The 25906-nt window shown below is 52.5% G+C and overlaps 1 protein-coding gene across 7 annotated transcripts in view; it reads left to right on the top strand.

Annotated features, from left to right (window-relative positions):
* The window catches only part of SZT2 (SZT2 subunit of KICSTOR complex), a 55918-nt gene that overhangs the window by 9676 nt on the left and 20336 nt on the right, over nt 1-25906 (top strand). For all 7 annotated transcript variants that reach the window (XR_012005591.1, XR_012005593.1, XR_012005594.1 and 4 more), the window contains exons 2-42: nt 1098-1223; nt 1534-1707; nt 2012-2182; nt 6455-6586; nt 7344-7485; nt 7901-8007; nt 11039-11249; nt 11446-11616; nt 12033-12267; nt 12458-12587; nt 13347-13489; nt 13711-13863; nt 14010-14124; nt 14340-14557; nt 14643-14858; nt 15241-15319; nt 15563-15657; nt 15904-16072; nt 16273-16387; nt 16489-16599; nt 16806-16976; nt 17148-17242; nt 17480-17603; nt 17707-17871; nt 17962-18166; nt 18455-18570; nt 18690-18936; nt 19825-19966; nt 20117-20209; nt 20377-20455; nt 20568-20861; nt 21041-21182; nt 21360-21467; nt 21555-21618; nt 21842-22027; nt 22388-22555; nt 22644-22722; nt 22857-22928; nt 23113-23314; nt 24316-24415; nt 25318-25447. Coding sequence is in view for 3 of the 7 variants with exons in the window: in XM_072772595.1 (XP_072628696.1) it covers nt 1098-1223; nt 1534-1707; nt 2012-2182; nt 6455-6586; nt 7344-7485; nt 7901-8007; nt 11039-11249; nt 11446-11616; nt 12033-12267; nt 12458-12587; nt 13347-13489; nt 13711-13863; nt 14010-14124; nt 14340-14557; nt 14643-14858; nt 15241-15319; nt 15563-15657; nt 15904-16072; nt 16273-16387; nt 16489-16599; nt 16806-16976; nt 17148-17242; nt 17480-17603; nt 17707-17871; nt 17962-18166; nt 18455-18570; nt 18690-18936; nt 19825-19966; nt 20117-20209; nt 20377-20455; nt 20568-20861; nt 21041-21182; nt 21360-21467; nt 21555-21618; nt 21842-22027; nt 22388-22555; nt 22644-22722; nt 22857-22928; nt 23113-23314; nt 24316-24415; nt 25318-25447 (5995 nt within the window). In the remaining 4 variants the exon portion in view is untranslated. The remainder of the gene's footprint in view (nt 1-1097; nt 1224-1533; nt 1708-2011; nt 2183-6454; nt 6587-7343; nt 7486-7900; nt 8008-11038; nt 11250-11445; nt 11617-12032; nt 12268-12457; nt 12588-13346; nt 13490-13710; nt 13864-14009; nt 14125-14339; nt 14558-14642; nt 14859-15240; nt 15320-15562; nt 15658-15903; nt 16073-16272; nt 16388-16488; nt 16600-16805; nt 16977-17147; nt 17243-17479; nt 17604-17706; nt 17872-17961; nt 18167-18454; nt 18571-18689; nt 18937-19824; nt 19967-20116; nt 20210-20376; nt 20456-20567; nt 20862-21040; nt 21183-21359; nt 21468-21554; nt 21619-21841; nt 22028-22387; nt 22556-22643; nt 22723-22856; nt 22929-23112; nt 23315-24315; nt 24416-25317; nt 25448-25906) is intronic.

Raw genomic sequence — 25906 nt, 5'->3', positions numbered from 1 at the left:
CCCATTTAGGGGAGAAAACTTTCAATACTACATTTCTTAATAGGTGGTCATTGGCCTCTTCATTTCTCTTCTACCCCTCTCCAGTGCTTGCAGCCTGGCATTTCCCCCTCACCCTTCAGGGACCCTGGAGGAGCAGTTTGCAATTTGCCTAAATGGGAGGAGAGTAATCTTTTCACTGGAGGCTAGAGTAAGGGAATAAAGGAATTTCAGATAACCTTGTTCAGGAAGAAACATTGAGGGAGTTCAGACCAGTGGACCCAGGTTTTCTGCATGAAACAGTAGGTGAGTTTATCTGTTGGGATCCCAGGAGTTGAGAGATCAGGAAACTTCTAGGGGAATAGGAGAGGTTGCTCACCGGGGAGAAGTAAAAGGATTGCTAAAGGCCTGCTGGAGGTGGCACTCCTGGCAAGATTTCTTTGTGTCAAAGTGCAGCTGGCATGGTATATGTGTGGATAAAAGAGAATGTCAAATCCATCCTGAGTCAAGACTTGGCAAGGCTTGTGAGTGGAGGAAGGACAAGGATGCGGATAAGGGAACTGATGCTTGTCAGGACACTGTTGAGTCAACTGCCTGTGAGGCAGTGGTGGGAAGGATCTAGAGTGCTGACCGCAATGAAGTGTGGAGGGTGGGAAAAGTGGGTTGTGATCCACAGAAGTTGAATCTGGAGGCACTCAGCAGGCTTGCTAGTCACCCAGCAAAGAGTCCTTTAGTGGCCATTGTTGTCAAGGCTTCTTTGGAGGAAGCATTGGCATTATTGATTATCTGCTCTGTTGTAAGCAATTTGCCGTGCATAGGGACACAAGACTAGAACAAGATACAGTTCCTGCCCTCAACAAGTTCGTAGCTTATAGGAGAGACACCTAATGTGAAAGGTCACTTCATCAACATAGAAGTCCGCATAAGGGGAATGGGAGCAGAGAATCAAGTCCTTGGGAGCACTTTGCACTGAGGTGAGAGTTAACTTTTTGCCTCTGCTGCCTTGTCTCTCACTTAGGTATTATGAACTCCTTAGACAAGTTATTTCCGTGTTGATCTACGAATGCTAGGAACTTAGTGAATTTTTACATTTTTTTTTTTTAATGTCTCTTTGTGTCCAGGTAGAAGAAGCTGGGCAGGTGTTCCTGTTGATGAAAAAGGATTATCGAATCTCCCGAAATGTCCGCCTGGCCTGGTTCCTCAATCACCTGCATCAAACTGTGCAGGCCACACCCCAGGAGATGCTGGTGAGGCCCAGAAACATACAGGATACGCTAGGCTGGCCCAGAAGGATCTGATTTTTTAAAGAGAGTCCTAGAAACGGGAGGGGAGATTTATCCTGGGGGGGGGGGGGGGTCTGATTCTAGAATGGGCAAGTGACTTTGCCAGCAAGATGGTTTCACAGGGGAAATGTTTAATTTTCTATACAGGAAGAATATATGGTTGGGCTGTGGGAGCTGGAGCCAGTGGTTTGCCATTGGATATAGAAGTTCAGGTCCTGGAAATAAAGGGGTGACTCTTCCCTGACACTTTTCTGGTCTCTATCCTAATTGTCAGCTCCAGTCTGAGCAGGAGTTGGAAGTCCTCAGTGTCCTGCCCCCTGGGTGGCAGCCAGATGAACCAGTGGTCCCAAGGCCATTTCTCCTTGTACCTTCCACCCGGGTCACCTTCCTGGCTTGGCAGTATCGATTTGTCATTGAACTCGACCTTAGCCCGTCCACTGGCATTGTGGTAAGGGATTGAGGGGAGACAGTGGGAGGGAAGGAGGGAGAAGAGGGTGAGGGAGAGAGGGAGAGGCATGAGAGAAGTGGAAAGTGATCCCAGCCTACCATTGGAGGAAGGAAACAGGCTTGTACATGGTGAGTGTTTAAAGAGATCCCCTTCCATCCGTGGCACTGTATTATGTGTGTGTGGGGGTGTGACCAACCTTCAGATAAGAGTTCCACTGAACCATGGAAGCTGCTTGCTCCTTCCTGCCCTCTGCTCAGGGCTGCTTTGGTCACACTTGAGAGATCTTTCTCTGCATTGCCCTCAGGATGATTCCACAGGAGAGATATTGTTTGATGAAGTTTTCCATGCCCTCTCCCGCTGCCTGGGTGGGCTGCTTCGACCCTTCCGCGTGCCCGGATCGTGCATCGACTTCCAGCCTGAGATCTACATAACTATCCAGGCCTACTCCTCAATCATTGGCCTGCAGGCCCACCAGGTATTGCTTCCTCTCCTGAAGTCCATACCCCCAGACCTCATTTCTGAGAGTCCATTGATCAAGCCCTTGTCTCATCTCTGCGGTCTATGCCCAGAGTCCCTAGCTCTGCTGGCTTCTTGAACCTATTTACTAGTCATCTCTGAGTCTCTCTCCTCTCAAGAAGAATCTGTTCCTCTGTTCTTCAAGAGCCTTCTCATGAACTTTAGGTCATTTGGCCTTGATTGGACAAATGCCTCTCTCATTCCTGTAAGTCTGTGGTTCCGGCCCCTGAATGTCTGTTTTATGCCACCACCACTCTCCTAATTTGATTAGAAGGTTTGCTTGTATTCTGACTCATGGCCCTACCTCTGGGAGATGATCTTTTAGAAGAATTTTATGATTTTGAAATATAACAAATACCCAGAAATATAATTTCTTCCAAGGACAGAGGAGGGTCATTTTCTCTGAGGGCCTTGTGAACTGCCGAGTGTTATGCTGACCATACAGATAATTACAGGGCTTATCCACCACCCAAGCAGGCTATCACGAGACACTCCTTTTGGACAATGGCCAAGTCTGTTACTGGGATATCTGTTTTGGGCATAGATAAGCAGTGGCCCAATTTCCCCTCATCTGCTTTTAACCTTTTAACCACCCTCAACTCATTGGTAGGGGCTTACCCGGAAACAATCTTTAATGGCCATGTTGTCACCTTAGCTGTCAAACAGGCTGTGAGAAAGGGATGCGAGGAACAACACCTGAAGGTCTGTAATCTACAAGGCAATTGGTGCAGGTCTGGATCCCAGCCCTCTGTTGTGTTTTAAGTGCTCTCCTAGCACAGCTGTTAGGACTGTTGGTTGTAGGCTACATCCCCAGAGAGAAGCCTGGCTTCGCAGGCACTAACAGCCAAGATAGGGAAGACATGGGTGGTAGGTAATCACTCAACACTTGGTTCATCTTGGCAGATGCTTTCTGAAACCTGATCTGTGCAAGGCCTGGGCTATGTCCCAGAGTCACAGATGAATCAGACACTGTCCCTGTCCTCATGGGAGGAGTTGAGAGTTTAGTGGGGGAGACAGATATTGAAGGAGGTAGTTTCAGTTGAATGTGATAAGGACACTGATAAGTAATGACTCGGTGCCGTGGAGCACCAAGAGGGAGCACCCAGCCAAGCCTGGGGCTGCAACAGGAAAGACTTTTGCACAAAGAGGCATTTGAAGTGAGTCTTGAAGGAAGGATTGAAGTTAACCCTTCAAAGAAGGTGGACTTTCCGGACAGATGGGAAATGGACTTTCCAGACAGAGAGGCCCAAAAGCAAAGCCACAGAGCTCTGGATCTGTGCTTCCCAATCACAGGTGTCCTAGTGAACTACATGTAATTCTATTTGACAAAATAACGTTTGAATGTGGGGATGGGGACTGGTAGTAAAGAGGAGACAAATAAATGGAGGGGCAACTGACTGGCTTAGTTGACAGAACATGTGACTCGATCTTGGGGCTGTGAGTTTGAGCTCCACATTGGGTGTAAAGATTACTTAGAAATAAGATCTTTTTTTTTTTTTAAGACTTTGTTTATTCATGAGAGACAGAGAGAGGCAGAGACACAGGCAGAGGAAGCCTGATGTGGGACTCGATCCCAGGACTCAGGGATCACAACCTGAGCCAAGACACTCAACCACTGAGCCACCTAGGCACCCTAAAAATAGGATTTTTAAAAATTAGGCAGAGAGAACCAAGCAAGGTTACACTTATACGGTATGCTTCTATATTATTCGAACAGTATAGCCTTTTGGAAAGTAATTTGCTAGTATGTAGTAAGGATAACAATAATGATCACTGTGATTGGAACTTTCTGGGAATGTTTTCTGATTAAATAATCTAAAAGAAAAAAAATTTTTTTTAATAAAAAAAGAGAGGGCAGCCCCGGTGGCTCAGCAGTTTAGTGCCTGCCTTCAGCCCAGGGCCTGATCCTGGAGACCCGGGATCAAGTCCCACATCGGGCTCCCTCTCTGCTTCTCTCTCTCTCTCTGTGTCTCTCATGAATAAATAAATAAAAATCTTTTAAAAAATAAAAATAAAAAAATAGAGATAAGTGGAGGCAGAATAAGAGAGGCCTTAAATGTCATGGCTAAGAACTTACCCTTTGTTCTATAGAGGAGTTTAGTGTGGTGATGACAAGTGCTAGTCGTGGATTCACATACCCCTGTATTTGCTTGCTGGCTGCATCCCCTTGTAAAAGTTACTTAACCACTCTGTACATCTTTGTCTTTTCCCCAAAATAAGGGTATTAACAGTACCAATATCATATGGTGATCGAGTTCATATATATCACTTAGAACAGTGCCTGCCATGTAGAAAACATGCAAACGTTAGCTATTAGAACTGTTCACTATTATTAAAACTATTAAAAATGGGAGGTTTTTCAATGGATGGTAACAGGATCAGATTTGTGCTTTGGAAAGATAGATTGGAGGGCGCATCCTGTTGGGGAGAGCAGGCAAGAAGATGAATGCAGCCCCAGAGAAGAGGTGGGCCCTGAACCAGGGCAGCCCCTGTGGAGAAGGAGCAGGCTTACTCAGATTACCTCACCCCCAGGGGCCTCAGCCCTGGGCTAGCTTCTTCCCTATCTCTAAAGCTCCCCAAGATGTATCCTGCTTTTCCTTAAAACAAAACAAAAGTTAAAAAAAAAAAGTTAGATCACGTGTATAGCGTATGTCCGTTCAAAGAAATTTGAAAAATACATAAAATACAAAGAAAAACAAAACTCACCCAGAATGAACCACTACTATGAACATTTTATGGAATTTCCTTCTTGTCTTTGAGTACTTGTTTATCCTTCTTCACTACCACCCCACCGTCCAAAGAGAGGAGAAACATCAGGCGAATTCCAGACATGTAGTTTGACATCCTGCTTTTTCAGTGTATAATCTGGGCATTTTTCCTTGTCAGTAATTTTTCTTTGAAAATATGATTTTTAATTGCTGCCCAGCTTAATATTTTATCGCATTTTATCATTACATATTTAGCCAGACTCCACTGTTGGGCTCTTGGGTTGATCCACTTTTTACTCCTATAAATGGTACAGCTGTGAACAGCTTTCCCACTTTAGAGCCCCAGTTCCTACTATTGCTCTGATTCTGGTTTTCTTCTTAGAGTCCCCTTCTCCCCTCTTCTGGCTGGGACCATCCCCTTCCCAGTCCCAAGTAGGGAGTGAAGATGTAGTTATTGCCCGGGAGGGCAGGGGCAGGGGAACAGCAGGCATATGAGAAGGTGTTAGGAGTCTGAGAGAGAGAAGAGATCACAGGGGCCACCAGGCCTGTGTGAAACTTCTAGGATGGGCGTACTTATTTATGTTGAAAGGAGGAGGAAAGGAATCCCATGGAGAGAGAATGAAGGTATTAGACAAGAGATCCAAGATGAGTTGGAGAGATTAGCTTTGGGGGGAAGAAAAAGCAAGGAATCTTTTCTTCAGAGCCTTGAAAGAAAACCAAAAACCCAGATAATGTAAACACGGAGCAAACATTGTAGGTATTTTCTATGGGTTGGAGAGTAGTACACCGTTGGGGTGAAAGTAAGCCAGGAGTTCCTGTTGACTGGTTTCCTTTCTCTGTGAAGAGACAAGTAAGGGGCAGCCCTGGTGGCTCAGTGGTTTAACACCATCTTCAGCCCAGGGTGTGATCCTGGAGACCCAGGATCGAGTCTCACATCGGGCTCCCTGCATGGAGCCTGCTTCTCCCTCTGCCTGTGTCTCTGCCTCTCTCTCTCTCTCTCTCTCTCTCTCATGAATAAATAAATAAATAAAATCTTTTTTTAAAAAAGAGAGAGACAAGTAGGAGTTACCTGCTGAGGTTAAAAGGAAGAAAGGAACGCTCAACTGGGAAGATGATTTTGAACCTAAGAGAAAACCTACCTGTGCAGTGTTTAGAAATCAACAAGAATAAGAGTATGAGTCAGAATGAGAAAGGCTTTGCCAGGCTGAGGTGGGGCAGTCTGGTGACCTGAGATGGAAAATCTTATGGCACCCCCATGCGGGAGCTTGGGGAAACCCAGTGTGCAGGACTGTAAGCAGAGGGAGGTTGTGAACCCAGTTTAAGGTCATTAATAGCCTGATACCCTGATGGAGGAGATGATCTGATAAGAGAGGAGCTGGCTGTGAATTTAGCCAACTTTAGATCCTGGGTGAGAAGTCAGGATCGCATAGAGGGAGCTGTGGAGAATAAATAGGGAGGCCAGATGGGGGCTTGCCAGTGTCCCCCCAACCTTCATATCTTGGTCTTTCCGTTGTGCTTTTCAGGTGCTGGTGCAGGGCTGCCTTTTGGACCCTTCTCAGCGAGAGGCATTCCTGCAGCAGGTATACGAACAGCTCTGTCTGTTTGAGGATAAGGTGGCCACCATGCTGCAGCAGCAGTATGACCCCCAGAGTCAGGTATGTGGGAGAGAAAGCAGGTGGAGGCCATTTAAAGAAACTATTAAGAGACAGAAGGGAGAGAAGAGGGATAAGCCCCAATATGGAGGGAAGAGAGGGCAGAAAAAGGGTCTAAGAGCCAGAGTGAGCCAAGGATAGAATTGCTGGTGAGTGCACACAACAGGTTCCTTCCCTGCTAGAGGAGGGAAAGGGTCAGCTACATTCCCCAAGACATGCACTCTTGCCAGGAGAAAATGTGAAAGCTGTTTGCCTGTGTGATTTCAGTCCTAGATGTCCTTCACTGGATCTGAGAAGGTGATTGTGGGTGGCTTTGTTCTCTAGGACTTTGTACAGTCAGGGATAAAGCTGCTTGGACTCAGTTGAATGCACTTGCTCATTCCTTTGGGTATCCTAGAAGTAGCCCACATATCTGAAGTCCTACATGTCTGAAGACTTAATTTGATTGATGTATAAAATATTTTCTAATAGCAATGGGAAACTACAGGAAAGGGGTCTTATTGACAAAAGGTGAGGAAGCCTGCTCCCCTGTAATCTGGTGCACCATGCGTTGCCAGGCTGCCTGTCCATCTACGGGTCAGCATCTGAGCACACCTGGGCGAGCAAGCATAGTCAGGACTCGGCTGCACAGCAGGGCATTGGGGTCTTCACAGGGTAGGCCTGTTGGCCCAGGCAGTGCGGGGCTATAGATTCCAGCGTTGCTGTGGAAGGGACAGTCGTACCATCTGTTGAATTCGGTCTCCTCTGTGATTTGGGCCAGGCAGAGGACCAGTCCCCAGACTCAGGGGAGCCCCCGGGCCGGAAGGTGGGAGTCTCCATGGTGACAGCTGACTTGGGGCTGGTCAGTATGATTCGTCAGGGCATCTTGGCACTGCAGTTGCTCCCTTCAAACTCTAGCGCAGGTCAGTATAAGGAATGGTGGTGAGGTTGGGGAAATAGGAGGGTGTAGGAAGGGGGCATTATCAGTACAGATTGAGGTTCCCGGGTACCAGTGGGTCCCAGGGAAGAGGATCTGATCTGTCTCCTTGTTTGAGGAAGGTCAATGTGCACAAGTGTGTCTCTCAAGTACCCTCAGCTCTGACAGCCATCTGGGACCCTAGTGGGAAGGAGTAGAGCTCTAAGGACATCACTTAGGACACCAGGATCCAGCACTCAGGAGGGAGAAGCAGGATGGACGGGAAGAAGAAAGGGTGTTTGCGGATATAAAACATATTGGTTGGTGGGCACTAAGGCCTTATGGGCCCCATCAGTTGAATGCCCCCCTGTGACTTTGATCTGGTCAGTGTCCCCAGGTCTGTCCGATGTTTCCTGCTCCAGGTATCATTGTGATCACAGATGGGGTGACCAGTGTCCCTGATGTTGCCGTCTGTGAGACGTTGCTGAACCAGCTTCGCAGTGGCACCGTGGCTTGTTCCTTTGTGCAGGTGAGGACTTTCTAGGAAGGAGGAGAGGGAAGTATGATATATCACAAAGTTGGACATGGCTGGTTACTTTCTTTTTGGGGGGGCGGGGACTGGTTACTTTCTTACAGGTGATGATTTCCTACAGAAAGCCAATAACATAGTTACATGTGTGTTATTGGGGGGAATAGTTGTCTAGAACAGGGTACGCAACAGTGGTGGGAGAGGACTCTCATCTTCATCCTTAGGGTATGGGGAGACAGCATGTTGTAATAATAAGAGTGCTGAATTTGAAATCTCATGGTCATTTCCAGCCTCATCTCCTGCATTAGGTTAGTTATCACTGTTTTGATTGCAAAGATTGGAAAACCCAACTCAAACTAGCTTGAGCAAAGGAAGGAATAGGATAATGCAGCCAATTTGGATTGATGGAATAGGAAGGGTAGGAAGCAAAGCACTCTGGGAAACAAGGCTGGAGGGTAGGCATTGGCCAGAACATGAAAAGCTGGTTCTGATATGTTAAGAACTTCAGGATAATTCTGTGGGTGATGCAGGTAAGCACAAGGAAAGTCACTAGTTGCATTTATGTTTTATAAAGGTCACTCTTGGTGCTGCATGAAGGCAGGAGTAGAGGCAGGGGGATTATTAAATGGAGTGCTCAAGGTAAGAGAGGAATAGGGCTGGGAATAATGGTTAAGAGACCAGGGGATAGAATTGAGAAAATGGAGAGGTAGGGTCAACATGACTTATGATTAGCAGAGTATGAGGGGTGAGCAAGAGAGGTCGAGGGTGTCTCCAAGTTTGTGACCTCAGTGGTAACTGGATAGCTGACTGGCAGAGCAAATAGGAAAAGAAGCAGCTGAGGTAGAGTGAGGACAAGATGATGAGCCCAGGTTTGTGCATGTTGCATTTGAGGTGTCTGTGGGTCAACAGGATAGCAGTTGAAAGCATCACCTTTGGAGTTAGGCATGCTTGGCCCGAATCCTGGCTCCACTTATGAGCTGTGGGACACTGGGCACATCGTTTAATTCTTGGTCAGATTCATTTGTAAATGAAGATTATAACAGTGCCTACCTCGTTGGGTGAGACAATGCATTTAAAGTGCTCAGCAGAGTGCATAATTATGTCATAGGCAGCTGCTATTCATAGCAGCTAGCAGTTGGATATGCAGATCTGATACTCAGGAGACAGCACGAGTTGAGAGAGTTAGGATTTGTCAGCCTACAGATGGTAATTGGGCAGAGAGGAGGGCCCCTGAAGAGCCTTGGGGAATACCAGTGTTTAAAGGTCTTTCATAAGAAGCGGGCCCAGCAAAGAATGAAGGGAAATAATCAGACAAGAACCAGAGGATTCTGATAGCAGGGAAGTCCCAAGTTTGGGGAAGAAAGGAGCGGTTAACTGTGAGATGCAGCAGAGAGATCAGGTAAAATGAAGAATGAGACATACCCTTTGAATTTGATGATTAAGGGGTCATGAGGATCTTTTCTAGGCCATTTCAGCAAAGAGATGGCAAGGGAGAGGATTGCAGTGGGTGGAAGAGTGGATGGAAGAGAAGGAAGTAGAGACAAGTGGACATGAGGACTGGGCTTGTTTCAATTGAGTGGGGAGCAGGAGAGAAGGGAAGCCAGAGGGAAGTGCAGGGTGGAAGAGGCAGGTGCTTTGTTCTGCCGGTTTGTTTTCCAAGCTAGAGACTTTAAGCATGTTTCTAAGGATCCATGAGGAAGCGGAGTTTGAAAATAGGGAAAGAAAAAGGAAGCCTGATGGAGTAAAGTGTTTCCGTGGACGAGAGAACACTGGCTCAAAGAAGTAGATCAAGGAACTCTGCTACTCTTTGCTAGAGAGTAGCGCTTCTTCCTTTGAAAGGAGAAGGATAAAGTGATGATAGGGATAAATTCGTTTAGGGGCCTCGGGTCCCTCTCTGAAGGAAAAGGTGAGGGTGAGTACTATGAGGAGGGGCAGCCAGAGTGGGGGAGAAGTGTTGAGGACAGCCCCAAAGGACTTGCTGGGTTGGGTGTCACATGTGTACCTCTCTCCATTTGGGATCCAGTAGAGAAGTGGTGATCCTTGTTGGGGTTTGGAGGTCGAAGCAGAGTGAGGTCAAGAGGGCCAGGGATAGACTTAGAGAGCAGAGGTTCAAGGGCTTGCAGTCTTAATGAGGTCAAAGAGCAGCAGGAGAAGGAGAATGGAAAGAATCCAGAGGGATACAATGGTGTGTAATCAGTAGGATGTGGCAATTGAAATTGCAAAAATGAAGTGGTTCCAAACGAAGCCAAGGGCCAGCATGTAGGCAACAGGCGGCAGTGGAATACAGAGAGTTCCTGGAGATGAGGGTTCAGGAACTGAGAGATCAAGGAATTGAAACAACTCAAGTTTTTCTGTGAAGGACCAGCTAGTAAATATTTTAAGCTTTGTTGGCCTATATACAGTTGGCACAACTATTCAGCTCTGCTCTTGTAGCGTCAGAGCACTCACAGACAAGATGAATGGGCATGGCTGTGTTCCAATAAAACTTTATTTACAAAAACAAGTGATGTGCTAGATTTGGCCCAAAGGTTGTGTGTAGTTTGCCACATAACCTTTGGCAAACTGATCTATGGGCCTAGTATTCAAATTATGGTCCATGGACCAGCAGCATTGGCATCACCAGGGAGCTTGTTAGAAATGGAAAATCTTGGGCCCACCCCACACATAATGCATCTTAACAAAATCTCCAGGTGTTTTATATATATCCTAAGGTTTGAGAAGCACTTTGTTAGAGACATTGAAGTCTCTCCAATAGTAACAAAAAGCAGTTCTCAAAATCTTTAGTGAGTGATGCAGTCTAGCGTTTGATGTTCTAAAGAAGGGTGTAGCGACATGGCATGGGCTTCAGACAGGGGCCCAGGGAAGGACAGCTGCAGAGCAGCAGTCTGTCCCGGGAGAACATTGACCCACTCCCAGCTCTGTGGTCTCCGGGGGTGAGAGCAGCCACCAGCCTAGTCTCTTCCACTCTTTTTGTACTTCCTTCTTGGCTGCCTCTTTTGGAGCTAGGCCTCTAATTGTTCATTTTCTCTAGGTGGGAGGAGTTTACTCTTATGACTGCAGTTTTGGCCACGTGCCCAACGTGGAATTGATGAAGTTCATCGCAATGGCCACATTTGGCTCTTATCTGTCCACGTGTCCTGAGCCGGAACCAGGCAGCCCGGGTCTGACTGTCTATCACCGGGCATTTCTCCTCTACTCCTTTCTGCGCAGTGGGGAAGCCCTGAACCCCGAGTATTACTGCGGTGAGGGGCAGACTGGGGCAAGGGGCGGGGGGCAAGGGTGCATAGCACAGACCCGGAGGTAATGCCCTGGGGGACCTGAGCACAGGCCTGGGGCCAACTGTTCTGGCTCGGCTCTCTCCCCGGGGATGGCCGCATAGCCCCTCCCTGTAGCTCTCTGATAGCCACCCACCCCTCTCCCACCCTGCTGGTCTTCTAGGCTCCCAGCACCGCCTGTTTAATGAGCACCTGGTGTCCGCAAGCAGCAACCCTGCCCTGGCTCTGCGCCGGAAAAAGCACACTGAGAAGGAGGTGCCCGCTGACTTGGTCAGCACTGTGTCCGTACGGCTTCGGGAGGGATACAGTGTCCGAGAGGTCACGCTGGCCAAAGGTAAAAGGGTCTCTAGGCCCTGCCGTGTCACGCAAGTCTCAGACCTGCCAGATGGAGCAGCAGGCACCTAGGGATCACACAGGAGATTCTGCTTGTCATTGGAAACAAGTGGGTTATGATCTGCCTTCAGGACTTAGTTCTCTTAGGATTTAGCTTCCCGGTTCCCTCTCCTTTGCCAGAGGTGAGTCAAATGAGGGTGGTATGGTGTCCTGAATTTGGCTCTGTTCTCGCATCACTCCTGCAAACTCCCATTTGTGGCAGTTGGCAGGCTCTAGGCCTGAAATCTCTGGAACCATGCTTGGAACCTTTAGTTAAGCTAGAGTTCCAGGAGGTGGGTGGGGGTTTCGGGTAGAACTTGGTCCCCTGCTGGAGTCCTGCGTCTTCTTCCCCCAACTGGCCTCCCACTTCCCCCATAGGAGGGTCTCAGCTGGAGGTAAAGCTCGTGCTGTTATGGAAACACAACATGCGCATTGAATATGTGGCTGTGGCACCCTGGCCCCTGGAGCCTGAGGGCCCTCGAGGAACAAGGGTGGAAGTGACAATGGAAGGTGGCTATGACATTCTGCACGATGTGTCCTGTGCACTAAGGCAACCCATTCGCTCACTGTATCGTACCCACGTTATCCGACGGTTCTGGAACACACTGCAGAGGTGAATGAGGTCACCACTCAGTGAATGATGCCCCGTTTGTTGTGTGGAGGGACAGAGGTGTGGAACTGGGAGCTGGTGAGAGTCCCCCTGAGCACCAGGCTTGTGTCCAGGGTCACTCGTCCTCCTGAGGCTCCCTTCCTCTGTGCCCACCGGAGTCAGGTGTGGCTCAGGGTCGGCCCTTATTCTGCAGCATTAACCAGACGGACCAGATGCTAGCCCACCTTCAGTCCTTCTCTTCAGTCCCAGAACATTTCACGCTTCCTGATAGCACCAAGAGTGGAGTGCCACTCTTCTATATCCCTCCTGGCTCCACCACCCCGGTAAGTGGCTCTGATGCTTATTATCCCATTAATGCCATGTCCACCCAGACTTGGATTGGCACAGCTTCTAGAGCCCAGAGCCACCTTCTTTTTCTTTCCCTCTCAAGTCTGAGGCACTTAAACCAGAATCCTAAGCTTTAGCCTTGAGAGCATTCTCCTCCCTCCTTCCAAGTTCCTGGCAGAGAAAGATCTATAGAGAGAGGCTGTCCTCAGCAGACCGCGGGGGTCCGAGGTAAAGACTTGGAGAACATCTAGATGCCCGTGAGACCCTTCTCCACATGGTGTATTCTGGCCTCCCCCGGCATCTTCACCCATTTCCCACCAGCACCAACTACCGTGGACTGTGTATTTTGCAAAGACCGTAGCTTCCTTTGTGCTAATAATTTCACACTCGGCCACAGACATCGGCCTGATGCTGCCAGGCGGGGGCTTATGCTGGCATGAAGCCGCCTCACCCTGAGTTCCTGCCATCATTCAACTGCTTTCCTCTTCAGTCAGTGATGGAGATGTGGCAAACCGCATCCTTGGTCTGAATTTAGCTCTAAAGGGCTACACAGTCTGTCTCTGGGCTCATCCCAATCTGACCTTCATCCTAGAGGCCTCTGTGTTTTGCTTCTCTCCCAGGCTGAGCTCTGAGTTCCTTTAGCCATAAACCATTGCCCTCTCTGAGCCCTGGACCCCATAGTCCTGTTTGCTGTGTGGCTCTTGTGCCATGTTTCTTTGTGAATGCTCCTATAGGGCGGTCCTTCCTGTCCCCAGGTGCTCTCCCTTCAGCACAGTGGGTCCGACTCATCCCACGCCCAGTTTGCAGCCTACTGGAAGCCAGTGCTGTCCATGGATGCCAACTCATGGCAGCGCTGGCTGCACATGCATCGCCTGGTGCTAATCCTGGAGCACGACACGTGAGTACCCTCTGCAGGCCAAGTGGACAAGGAGTGATGGGGAAGGGGAGCAACTGATGAACTCTCACCCACCTTCAGCCAAGGATAAACTATAACCCTTCCCTAGCCTTCTGGGTTACCCACCCCCACCTCCTCAGACAGGACCTGGAAGAGACAGGGAGCAGTCTGTTCTTTGCCCCCAAGCCTATAAGATCTGACCTAGGCACGCACCCATCTTGCAGACCGATCCCCAAGCACTTGCACACCCCCGGCAGTAATGGGCGCTACAGCACCGTGCAATGCAGGATCTCACACTCCTCGCTGACCTCTCTGCTTCGGGACTGGAGCAGCTTCGTGCTGGTTGAGGGCTACTCATATGTGAAGCTGCTCTCCAGGTGGGCAAAGTCATGTCCCCTCGCTCCCCGCCCCCCCGTCACCACACCCCATGCCTCTTCTTCTAACCCCAGACCTCACCACTCCTTCTCCTCAACCCACTGACTCCCAGTCTAGAGTCTGCTCACTGACCCCCGTTTCTCCCTAGTGCCCCAGACCAGCCACCCTCTTCCTTCTACATGGTCCGCATCATTTCCAAGGCCCCGTGCATGGTCCTTCGCCTGGGTTTTCCCATCGGCACACCAGCCCAGGCCCGACACAAGGTGAGCTGAGCCCTGACTGCCTCCCAGACCTGGGAACCCTGGAGAGTAGACTCAGTCTTTCTCCTCAACTCATACAGGGCCAGGGCCAGTAGAGATGGGAGACCCCAGACCAAGAAAGGCTTAGAGTAGAGGGCTCTCCCACTTTGTCTGGGGGCCCCTTCTCCCAGACCTATAAGAGACAGGGTTAGGAGGATCTGATCACTTTTCTCCTCCAGATTGTGTCTGGCTTACGGGAAGAGATCCTTCGGCTGCGTTTCCCTCACCGGGTACAAAGCAAGGAGCCAACACCCAAGGTCAAACGAAAAGGGCTGGGGGGCATTGGTGGGGGCAGCTCTCCCTCCAAGTCCCCCCCCATGCTGGGCCCACAGCAGGCCCTATCTGACCGGCCCTGCCTTGTGGTCCTACATAAGCCCCTCGACAAGCTACTCATCAGGTTGGTGTAGAGGCTGGACCGTACAGGAGGGCTGGGGCTTAGCTGGGTCTTGAGTGGAGGTCGAGGTGTGGCCTCTGTTGCCCAGGTATGAGAAGCTACCCTTGGACTACCGGGCGCCCTTCTTACTGACACTGGAGCCACCAGGGCCACTGCCATTGGTGTCCGGCCGCTCAGCCTCTTCCAGCCTAGCATCTCTGTCCCGCTACCTCTACCATCAGCGCTGGCTCTGGAGCGTCCCATCAGGCCTGGCTCCCGCACTGCCACTCAGTGCCATTGCGCAGCTTCTGTCCATCCTCACTGAGTACGTCACCTCAGCATGACCGGGCAGCTCGGGATGGGGAGAGAGCAAGTGTAGATTCTGGGTTGAGCCACAGGCAGAAAGTGAAGTGAGACCCTGCCCTCTCTCAGCCCCTGTGCCATCGCCGTTACACACAATATTTAGCTCAGAGCAGCGCCTGTCCCTGCCCTGCCCTGCCTTCACTCCCACACTCCACAGTCGGCCTGTGCAACTAGAATTTGTTGTACCCAAGGCACCCATGATCTGAGGAGGGCTGCCAGCAGACAGGTCTGCCTGGGTGGCTGCCAGAAGTGGCCACATACGGGGATGGGGGGCAGTAGGATAGACTCTGAGTGTCTTTCCCCAGTCTTATCCTCTCCCCACCCCCACCTTTATGGGGCTTTAGAGTCCGACTCTCTGAAGGCTTCCACTTCGCCTGCAGTGGGGAAGGAATCATCAACATGGTCCTGGAGCTTCCAATTCAGGTATGTGCCATCCCTCATGACACTTCCCCACCAGGGTCCATCATCAGAGGGACACTTGCCTCCAAGCTGCGTTGGGACTGCTATAAACTTGGCCTCATGGGGACCCTGTGACCAGAGGACCTGAAGACTGAGGCCCATCCCAGGACAATGTGACAGGGCCTAGGGTTCTGAGGGCTAGAGCTGGGCCAGGCTGGATCTCTGACTTGGCCGAGGTTTGCCCACCATCTCCCGTTTTGCCCCTAGAGCGAGCCCCTGGGGCAGGCTGCAGGTGAAGAGAGGCACACGTGCGTTGTGCAGTACATCCTCTTCCCCCCACACTCTACGTCCACCAAGGACAGGTGAGACCCAGGCTCTCTCTGGGAGCTGCCTATCTCCATATTCCCACTTCTCCTACTGCCCCTGGAGTTCTGTCTCTGGGCTGTTAGAGAGTCGGGGTAGGGGTGCTTCGTCAGGCAGATGCCTGTCCGGAAAGTCACATGGGAATTATGTTTGTCCTGTGCCCCCTCCATGGGCTGATCCCCTGCCATTGGTTGTGGATCAGACTCTCCTCCCTGCCAGGCTCAGGCCTCCTCCTCCTCCTTTAGCTTCTCAACAGATGATGACAATGATGTGGAGGTGGAGGCCCTGGAAGGAGACTCAGAGCTCAACCTGGTCACCGAGGTGTGGGTGGAGCCTCAGTATGGGCGGGTGGGACCCGGCCCCGAGAGCTGGAAGCACCTCCAGGACCTGACTTACTCTGAGATCCCTCGAGCTGTGAGTGGCCTCGAAGTACCCCCACGCCTTAGCGGGTGAGGTGCCGTCCCCTCTAGAGTACCACAGCCCGCGGCCTTCCTGGCCCCTCTGTCTCTGTGGTCTGCCTGTCTGTGACCGTGTGGGCTTCCTTGAGAGCTGGACCCCAGAATACTGTGGCCTAGGGACAGGCTGACCCCTGACCTCTGCTGTTTGTGCCCCAGCTCCACCCTCGGGATGCAGCCTGCATAGGCTCCATGCTGAGCTTCGAATACCTGATACAGCTGTGCCAGAGCAAGGAATGGAGTCCTCTGCCCCCAGAGCCAAGGGTCTCTGATGGTCAGTGGAGAAGGGACCCCTGGGGTGGACCGTGGTGTAGGGGGTGGGCGGCAGCCCTAGTTGGGGCATCTGGGTCTCACTATGGGTCTTATCTTCCTTAGGATTGGAACAGGGAGATACCTGTGTCCACGAGATCCCTTTCCATTTTGACTTAATGGGACTGTTGTCTCAGTGTCAACAGCTCCAGATGTTCTTCCTTCTGCTTTCCAGAGGTGGGTGAACTTCATACTTACTGACCCACACCTAGAGGGCCAGCGGGCATGGGAATGATAGAGAGCAGATGAGTCTGCAAACAAGCAGATGAGTGCTGGGGCAAGAGGAGGCTTGGAGGCCACCCGAGGGCTGCCGTGGTCAGGGCTGAGCCAGGGTGCTAGGCCACAGGAGGCTCTTGGTGCTGAGTGGAGTGTGTGTCGGGCAGAGCCAGAGGGCGTCCCTCTCGCCGAGGGGCCCTGTCCCGCCAACGACATGGTGCTGTGCCTGCTGCACAGCTGCCTGGGGCAGGAGCTGAGTGACCGGGAGATCCCGCTGACCACGGCTGAGCAAGCCACCTTCTTGAGTGAGGTGCTACGACGGACCTGCCACAGTCCAGGTGAGCTCTCACCTCTTTCCTAAAGAGCACACTCTGGCCCAGCCCCCTTTGCCCCACCCCATGAGGGGTGGGGGAGTTCTGTCTTTGGGTTTGGGCCTCCCTGTCTCTTCACCTCAGTGCCCTGCCTCTGCTAGCCCTGCCCTCGTCCACCCACCTCTACCCCTATTGTAGGTCCAGAGGAGCCACCGGCAGGGGGCCACGGGATCCTAAAGGATCAAGCAGTCAGCAGCACCCAAGCCACTGGAGACTCAGCACTTCCTCCCCTGGTCAGCACTGATTTGTCTCCTTGAGCCGGTTTTCCCACTGACCTCCTTCTGTTAGCACGTATTCATGCCCCGATTTTGTATCGCCGAGGATACTAAGCGCCTCCTGCCAGCGACAGGATACTATCACTCCCCTTTGTCCTGGATCTCACAAGCTGTACCGAGGGCAGCACTCCAGGGTAGAGGAAGGGAGCAGGGGTTGGGTGGTCCCTTGCAGATCACTCTGTTTCTCTCTTACAGGCTGGAGGCCCTCCTGAGACTCTCAAGCCTCTCATCTGTGCCCAGCCCCCACAGTGGCGCTGCTATGCAAGGCTTGTGACTCCCCAGCATGTGTTTCTGACTTTCCTCCCAGCTACCTTCCCAGGTACCACCTGCTTACCTTCATCACCAGCCCCAGATACAAACCCCTGGGCACCCTCACTGGCCCACCAGGCAGCTCTGACTTCTATCTCTCTTCTCTCCTTCAGACGTCCAACATCTGGCTGCCTGTGGCCTGGAGGGACCCTCTCAAGAGGAGACAAAGCCAAAGTTCGGGGATTGGAGTGGGGCCGCCAGCCCGAAAGATCTGGGAGGACCTGGAATGAGGGCTCCAAAGGCCCAAGTCCCCATGCTCAGTGTTACGCCAGCCGGCGGTAAGGCTGCTCCCTCTTTGGTCAGTTAAGCAGGAGCAGGAATGGGAGCAAAGAGAAAGCTTGGAGACCATGTGACATCTCTTCCCACAGACACTGCCCAGGACCCAGGGGACCTAAGCCCACCTTTCCGTCGGGACTTACAGGCTTATGCTGGGCGTCAGGCTCCACAGACAGAGGGTGCCGATGGCCCCCGGACCCGGTGTCCTGTTTACATCTATAGCTGTGCCCTGGAAGCGCTGAGGGAGCAAATGGTTGGCCTGCAGCCCCCTCAGGCACCCCGAGACCTCATCTTTCGGTGAGTACCCTCAGTGTTGACCTCGGTCCTCCCCCAGCCACGGCCCCCAGCCAGGGCTCATGAACACACTCATGGGTACGGACAGACAGGCTGATGATCAAGGCAAGGACTCAGTCCATGTCCTGCCTACTCCTGGTTTAGCTTCCTTCAGCAAATCAGTTGAACTTGCTGGGCCATGAATACGTTCAGTAGAGACATATGGACAGTCCGTGGGAGCGTGGGTGGATGGGGAGTCTGAGATGTCCTTTAGGAGAGTTGGCCAAGCTTGCGCCTCCCTCCTATTGCTAGGACTCCGTTCCTCGACCAGCCCTCCCCATCCTCAGTCTGGATGGAGCCCAGGTACAAGGAGGCAGCCAACCATTGTGCCTTGCTGCAGGAGCATGCTCAGCGATGCTATGTCCGTGGTGAGCAGGAGGCCATGCGAGAGAGCATCAGGGAGGAGCGAGGCTTCTCGGGATTATGGGCATGGGCACTGGAGAGGCCATGCCAGAGCTCAACTGTCATGGCCCCTTCCACTTTCCAGGGCTGTTCCGGAGTTTGCAGCAAGCACAGAGTGTCAGCTCACAGGACTTGCTGATAGCAGTCGATGCCTGTGAGGAGCTGCTGCAAGAAGTAGACATCACCCCTTTCCTTCTTGCACTGTGTGGCCACACTCGGAGTCTGCCCCAGGCACCCCCAAGCCCTGGGCCTCTCAGCCCTGGGCCCTTCAGCAGCAGCATCGAGGAGGCCCCTGAGCCTCGAGAACGAGCCATTCTGGCTTCCGAGTCCAGGTTAGGATTGGCCCTGAGTGGTGTGTGAGGCTGCACAAAGTCCCTGGAAAGAGAGCTTCTGAGCCAGGGTGAGGGCTGTGCAAGGTGGTGCCCACACACCACGGAGGCAGTTGCTTTGTCGCCAGCTTCTTGCTGCTTCCCAGGCTTCTTTCTCCCACCTATAGTCTCTGTCTTCTGTTCTGGCCTGGAGTGTTGAGCTGGGTGAGAGGTATGTAGAGTTGCCAGCTGCCATCAGTGAAAGTAGGAAGCTTGTTCTGAGGACATTTGTGCAATAGTAGTAACCTCTGGAACCACTTGTGCATTTCCCAAGAGCATGTCCCTCACTGCTGAGTCCCCGGCTCACCTAAGAGGTCCAGCAGGACCCTGATGGAGGGAGGGAGAAAGGCAAGTGAGCAGACATCTGTGTGTCTGCCTCCCACAGTGTATTAGCCTCGAGGAAGCAGAAGAAGCGGAGGGAGGAGTGTGCTGACGATGCCCAGGCCCCGAACTCCAGCCCTTTTCCCCATCTAGAGCTCTAGACGCACCCCCCACCTTTCATGCCCTGAAATCCATGCATTTTCTTCTCACCAAAACTAACTTCTCTATCTGCGTTCTCCCATGGGTGAATGAGATCACCCTCCACCCTGCAGCCCAAGTCAGAAAACTGGGAGTCCTCCTTACTCATTGCTTCATGTCACAGAAATGTCCGGTCGTTAAGAAACGTGGGGGTTCGAGCCAAAATGGGTGGGTCGGTTCCCCTTGCCCCTCGCACCACCCGTGCCATTGTGCCAGGCACCCTTGCTAGAGCCGAAGATGGGTGTGTGCCACTCCCAGTAGGGAAGCAGGCTCCTCCAGGACTTGGCGGTCCTTAGTGCCTCGACACCCCTCACCCCCATCCTGCCTTCTCAGCATAGAGACCGAGGACCTCAGCGAGCCTGAGTCTCAGAGCAGCCGTGTCCCTGGCAACCCAGACCCTAGCCTGGAGATCTCTCTGACAGACATTTGCCAGCTCAGAGGAGAGGCCCATGATGCCCTTCATAGCCTCATCCAGGTGGGACGCGTGCTGAGGGCAGAGGAGGGTGGAGGCCTGCCTGTGCTGTCCTCTCTTAGGGGTGGGGGTGGGGGGGCTGTGTAGGCATCTACTCTAGGGTAGGGGGCAGTGTCCTGCCAAGGGCCGGCTGACATAATAACTCCCAAACAGGAGAAGTTCCTGGAGATCAGTGGTCTCCACTTCCGCACGGTGCCCTCCAATCCGCACTACTTCTTCTATTGCCCTCCATCCAGCCGGCGAGAGGCGAGTGGCTTCTTCCCTTCCTCCCTTCCTCCCTTCCTCCCTGGTACCCCCTGAGCCATAGCCTCACTGAGCCCCCTGAGTCTAGATCCTCTTGACTCTTGGCTCCCTGAGGCCTGGATGTGACTCTTGTCCTGCCTCAGATAAAGCTCTCTCTTTCTTTTGCTCAGGATGAGGGCCCCCGGGACATAGTAGACAGAAAAGTCAGTGATCTGGAGTTTTCAGAGGCTGAACTCCTAGGAGAAGAAGGTGTGTGGGCAAGTGGGTAGAGGTGGGAAGGCTGCTTCAGGCCACGGAAGCTGCTTCGGGGCCCTCCACCGCCAGCCTCTCCCAGCCACCACATGACATGCTCCTTGTCTAGGAGACACGTCAGCCTGCTGCGTGGTCACTGAGAGTGACCCAGAGCTGGAAGTAGAATACCGAGAGAGCCGTGAGGCAGACCTGGGGCCCGTGGGGCTTGACTCCGCCTCGCTGTCAGATGCAGACACCGTGAACCCTGATGAAGACTCCTTCAGTATACTGGGGGGCGACTCACCGACGGGGCCTGAGAGCCTGGTGCGTGACCTGCCGCCTCTCTTCCTGCACCTCACGTGCTCTGTGCGGCTGCATGGGCAGCACAGCTCAGTACCCGTGTGCAGCCTGCCCACCTGCCTGGGTGAGTCCAGGGTACCCGAGGGAGGGCCCCAGGTGCCAGGACAGCCTGCCTGCCTGGCAGGCTGGAGAGCACACCTGGCAGGGGGAGAGCCCATGGCTGTAACTCATGAGCGCTGAGGACTTGAAGTCTGTGCTTGTCCCTGGGCTCCGGCAGCCCTCTTGACTTTTCCCCTCTCCCAGGCCAGGTGCTTTCCAGTCTGGAGGGCCCCCCCCTTGGAGGCCGAGTGCCCCTGAGGGACCTCAGTGTTACCCTGGACGTCTTCGTGTTAACCTTGCCTCTGGAAGTGGAGCTTCCCCCAACCTCGGACCCTCAGCACCACAGGTGTGGCAGCAAGTTTGGTGGGTGGATCTAGGGCCTTGATGGGGGTAGGGGCCCATTAAAGAATCTAGAGACACTTGGGGACTCAGGACCCCTTGAGGATTCCAAGAAAGGAGTTCTGAAGAGGCCCAAGGAAGAGAGTAGCTGCTGCTCTTTGACCTTTGCTCCCACCCTATTCAGATCCACCTCTGAAAGCAGTGCTTCATTCCCACGATCTCCAGGGCAGCCATCATCTTTAAGGTCGGATGATGGCCTAGGACCCCCACTGCCACCCCCAGAAGAAGACAGGTACTTCCCTTTCTGTCTCTCAGGGTTCCTTGCTCCCTGTCAGTTTTGTTTTTTGGAAACCAACATCTAAACTTTTCTTCCACCTAGGCACCCTGGACTGTCCAATTTGGCCACACCCCACAGATTGGCTATTGAGACCACCATGAGTGAGGTGAGGGCCTTCCCTCCTCCAACCTAAGTGGCGACCCCTCAACACTGTAACTGATACCCTTTCCATCGTGTGAGTAAGGTTAAAGGGCTCCTTTATTCTAAGATCAAAGTAAGGCCGCCCTCAATCTGTGAGGCCAAGTGTCTTCTGGTCTGCAAGTGAGGGGATGCCCCAACTGGCAAGGAAGGTACCCTTCACTACTTGCCGGATTGTTCTCTGACTGTAGATCCGCTGGTTGCTGGAGGATGAGATGGTGGGAGCCCTCCGAAGAGGGGGCATCCCCCAGGGCCCTACTCTGCACCGTGCAGCTGCCCACATCCATAGCTCTCCTGGACGCTCTACCTGCCTTCGCCAAACCCTACCACTGAGTTTTGTGTTTGGACCAGAACGTTCCCTTACACAATTCAAGGAGGTATGCTGCCCTCAGAAACCCCCCTGGTCATCCTGGAGCCCATTCTTCCCTGGACTTCAGATACAGAAGTAGAAGTCCTGGTTTGATTCCATAGCATTACCCTCTGGACGGCCGCCTCACCACATTGTCCCTCACCCCGTGCCTGGCAGCCCAACTCAGTGGGAAGAGACCCTGCTCCCCTCCTTGCCACTATGCCTGTTAAACTTTAGGCAAGCCACTGAACCTTTGCACACCTCAGTAATGGGGGTGCCAGAGTCTGCTTCACCAGGTAGTTTTGAGGATCTGATGAGGAAGTGTGGGGTGCCACATACAGGGAAGGCTGCTCTTGCCTAAACTGTGACCTTGGCTCCTGCTCCCCAGGAGTTCCGCCGCCTTCACCTCCCTGGCCATGTTCTTCTTGAGGATTCCGAAAGTGGCTTCTTCTTTGTAGCAGTTGGCCAACAGCCAGGTGGGTCCCAAAGGGAGCCCCCTTCGACTGCCTGGTCTTGGCACAGCCACGAGGACAGGGCTGAAGGCATCGAAGGGGAGGTGAGCCTTTCCCGGGATGCCTTGGGAATGGAGGGGGTAGAGGTAGGTGTGTGGAGCCTATATTCACTTCTAACTTTCTTCCCCTCAGGCCCTGACAGCCAGCCCCCAAGCCCCTGGCTCCCCAGAGGGTTCTGAGGGCACCCCCCTCCTCAGCCTGCCACAGGGAGGTAAGAGAGGACTCGGGTAAAAAGTCTGGGGGCTAGGACCAGGGACTTGTAGGTCCCTGGCCCAGCTTCCATTTTCAGAGGGCGGTCCTCAGCCAGATCAATAGAGGTTCCAGGCCTTTCCCTTCTCTTCCCAGGGAGCCAGCCTGGGCCCAGCCGGGGGCTGAGCCTTATGTCCAGTCAGGGCAGTGTGGACTCTGACCACCTAGGTAAGCTGGGACAATGGGGGAGGCCTCTAGGCTGATGGGAGGCAGACTCAGGGCTGTGCGGCAGGACCAGGCAGGGGGCCTCAGAATGGACTGACGTGAAGGGGCCAGGCCCAGCAAACCTGATGATGCTCACAGGATCAGATGAGCCAAAGGATGGGACTGAACTTAAGCACGTTTGACACAGGTTACGATGGTGGCAGCAGTGGTTCAGACAGTGAGGGTCCCAATGAGACCCTGGGGGAGAAGGCTCCCTTCACGTTGCGGACCCCACCTGGGCCAGCACCTCCCCAGCCTTCACTCTCAGGCCTCCCTGGGCCCTGCCTGCCTGACTTCTGGCTCATCGTTCGGGTACTGCAGGACCGCGTAGAAGTATATGCTCATGCACGGTAAGTAGCGCCCTGCACCTGACTCTGATGTCTGCTGCTTTTCCCTGGTCCCACAATACTCCTCTCCGGGGTTGTTCAAAAGTAAGACTTGGGACTAGGCTTTGGGCAGGGATCTGACTGCATTCTGGGGCTGGGTGGTCCTGACTACTTCCTGCAGCCTGGAGCAAAGCAGGTCACTCTCTGCTTTCCTAATGGAGTTAAAAGCTGGTAGGATTTTGGCTCCTGGCCAGGCATTAAGAGCTGCCGCAGTTCAGAGCAGCTTCAGAGGTTGACATGGGAATAACAGGTGATACTTAACAAGCGCTTACTGTGTGGCAGACACTGTTCTGAGTGCTCCACCTGGATCAGCTCCTTTCATCTATGCAGCAGTGCTAGACAGTATTACTCTCCTTATGGCAGGGGGAGGATACTCAAGCACAGGTAAGTTCAGTACTTGCCCAAGGTCAGAGCAGAGGAAAGGGCAGAGCCAGGATTCCCAGCAGAGCCTCTTTATTTTATTTTATTTTTCAAATGTTTTATTTATTTATTTATTCATAAGAGACACAGAGAGGCAGAGACACAGGCAGAGGGAGAAGCAGGCTCCATGCAGGGAGCCCCACATGGGCCTCGATCCTGGGTCTCCAGGATCACACCCTGGGTCGAAGTTGGCACTAAACCACTGAGCCACCCAGGCTGCCCAGCAGAGCCTCTTTAAATATGACTCCCATCTTGGGATGGGGTGGGTTTGAGAAGGGAAGACCACCATTCTGCACAAGATCTGAGAATGGAGAGCAGATGAGCTACGTGAAGGAAGCTTCAGCGTGCTGCCCACGAGGAAGCTGATAAAGCAAGCATGGGATCTGTGTTTCTATAATTGCTACGAAGAGTTCTGCTTTTCCCATTTCCCACCATGTTTGCTTCCCTTTGGCCAATCCTACTCCCTTTTCATGGTTTCTCTTGGCCCCGGCTCTCAAGACCCCAACAACAACAACAATTGTGTCTGATCCATCCCTCCCCTATAGGAGCCTGATTCGGGAGGATGGGGGTCCAGGCACCGAGTGCCGTCACCTGCAGCAGCTCCTGGTGAGACAAGTTGGGGAGATCTGCAGGGAGGTCAACCAGGTAAGGGATAGCTAGGGACAGAGCTTTCTTTTTTAAAGATTTTATTTATTCATGAGAGACACAGAGAAAAAGGCAGAGACACAGGCAGAGGGAGAAGCAGGCTCCTTGCAGGGAGCCCAGTGTGGGACTTGATCCCAGGACCCCGGGATCACGACAAGAGCCAAAGGCAGATGCTCAACCACTGAGCCACCCAGGTGTCCCTGGGGACAGGGCTTTCTGGCATGGGACACTGCTCAGATGAGGCAGGAGTTTCCAGGACTTGACCTTCAGAGGCTCTTAATCTGCCTTGGACATTTCCTACTGAGATACTGTTACTCCCTGGGCTCTACAAGCTGGGGAATGCTCCCTCCCCTCGCCCAGTAAGGCAGGTTACTCTCCCAGACCCTGACTAGAGCTAGCTGTTCCATCTTGTGGCTCCGTGCTAGCATTAAGGATATAATGGTGAACAAGACAGGGAAACCCTGACTCTGGGAGCTTATGTCGCATGGGGGAGATAGACATTGAACAACTAAATTACACAAATTATTTCCATTACAATTGTGAAGAATCATACAAAGGAAGAGTAGAGACTGCTTGCTACAAGAGCAAATGACGGGGTCTGATCTTCTGCAGTGTCGGGGAAAATTGAATTTTTAAACTGAGGTCTGAAGGCTGGGTAACAGATTCTGGCAAAGAGGAGGGACGAGTGTTCATAACCTGGGGTTCAGAGCCCTGAGCCCAGTGACTGTGGGACACATCTCTGATTCCCCAGTGATTACTGATACTTTCTTGATCGCTGACCCCGCCCCCTCCCCAAGATAATGGGCATCCTCTCTGGCCTCTGATCACCCCTGACCACTGCCACCAATGTATGAGGAATTGAGGAATGTTTCAGTTCCCTGATACTCAGCTCCTCCTTCCAGCGGCTGCTTCTGCAGGACCTCCATGACAGTCACGTGTGTAACTCTCTTCTGGTGGCCGAGAGCGAAGAAGATCTGTGGCGCAGCGAGACCCCCTTCCACTCCCGTCAGCGGGCACCGCTGCCTACCGATGGTGAGACCCCACCCAGAAGCCTCCCTCATGGGCTGCTGCTGCCCTTCCAGTAGGAGGATTTGCCTTCCAATCTGCTGTCCCTCCTGACGGGCAGGCACAGGACCCCTTTGGGCTTCCTGAGACTTCTGGTCATGGTTAGGAAGCCTAACAATCTACTCGAGATGCTAATGAAGTCTTGACACTCCTGTCTCTTCTGTTACTCCTGATGACCCCTCACCCCAGCTCAGGGGGGAAAGCCAAATGATGATGTCATTCCTTTGCAATTCTCCCATCCGGTTTAAAAGTAAAATCAGACTACTTCTATATTTAATATTCTCACCAAGTCTGTAGGTGAATGTTCCTAACAGTTCCGGACACTGCGTCTCTCAGCACATCCTGAGATGTGCTCTATATCAAAGCACCATTCCCCTAATTAGCAGGCTTCCCAGGGTTTTGATGGTGTCTTCCGCACATGGAGCA

Source organism: Canis lupus, chromosome 13 (genome assembly GCF_048164855.1).
Source record: "Canis lupus baileyi chromosome 13, mCanLup2.hap1, whole genome shotgun sequence".
Lineage (NCBI taxonomy): Eukaryota > Metazoa > Chordata > Mammalia > Carnivora > Canidae > Canis > Canis lupus.
The sequence above is the reverse complement of the archived record's forward strand: the minus strand, read 5'-3'. Positions and strand labels throughout refer to the sequence as shown.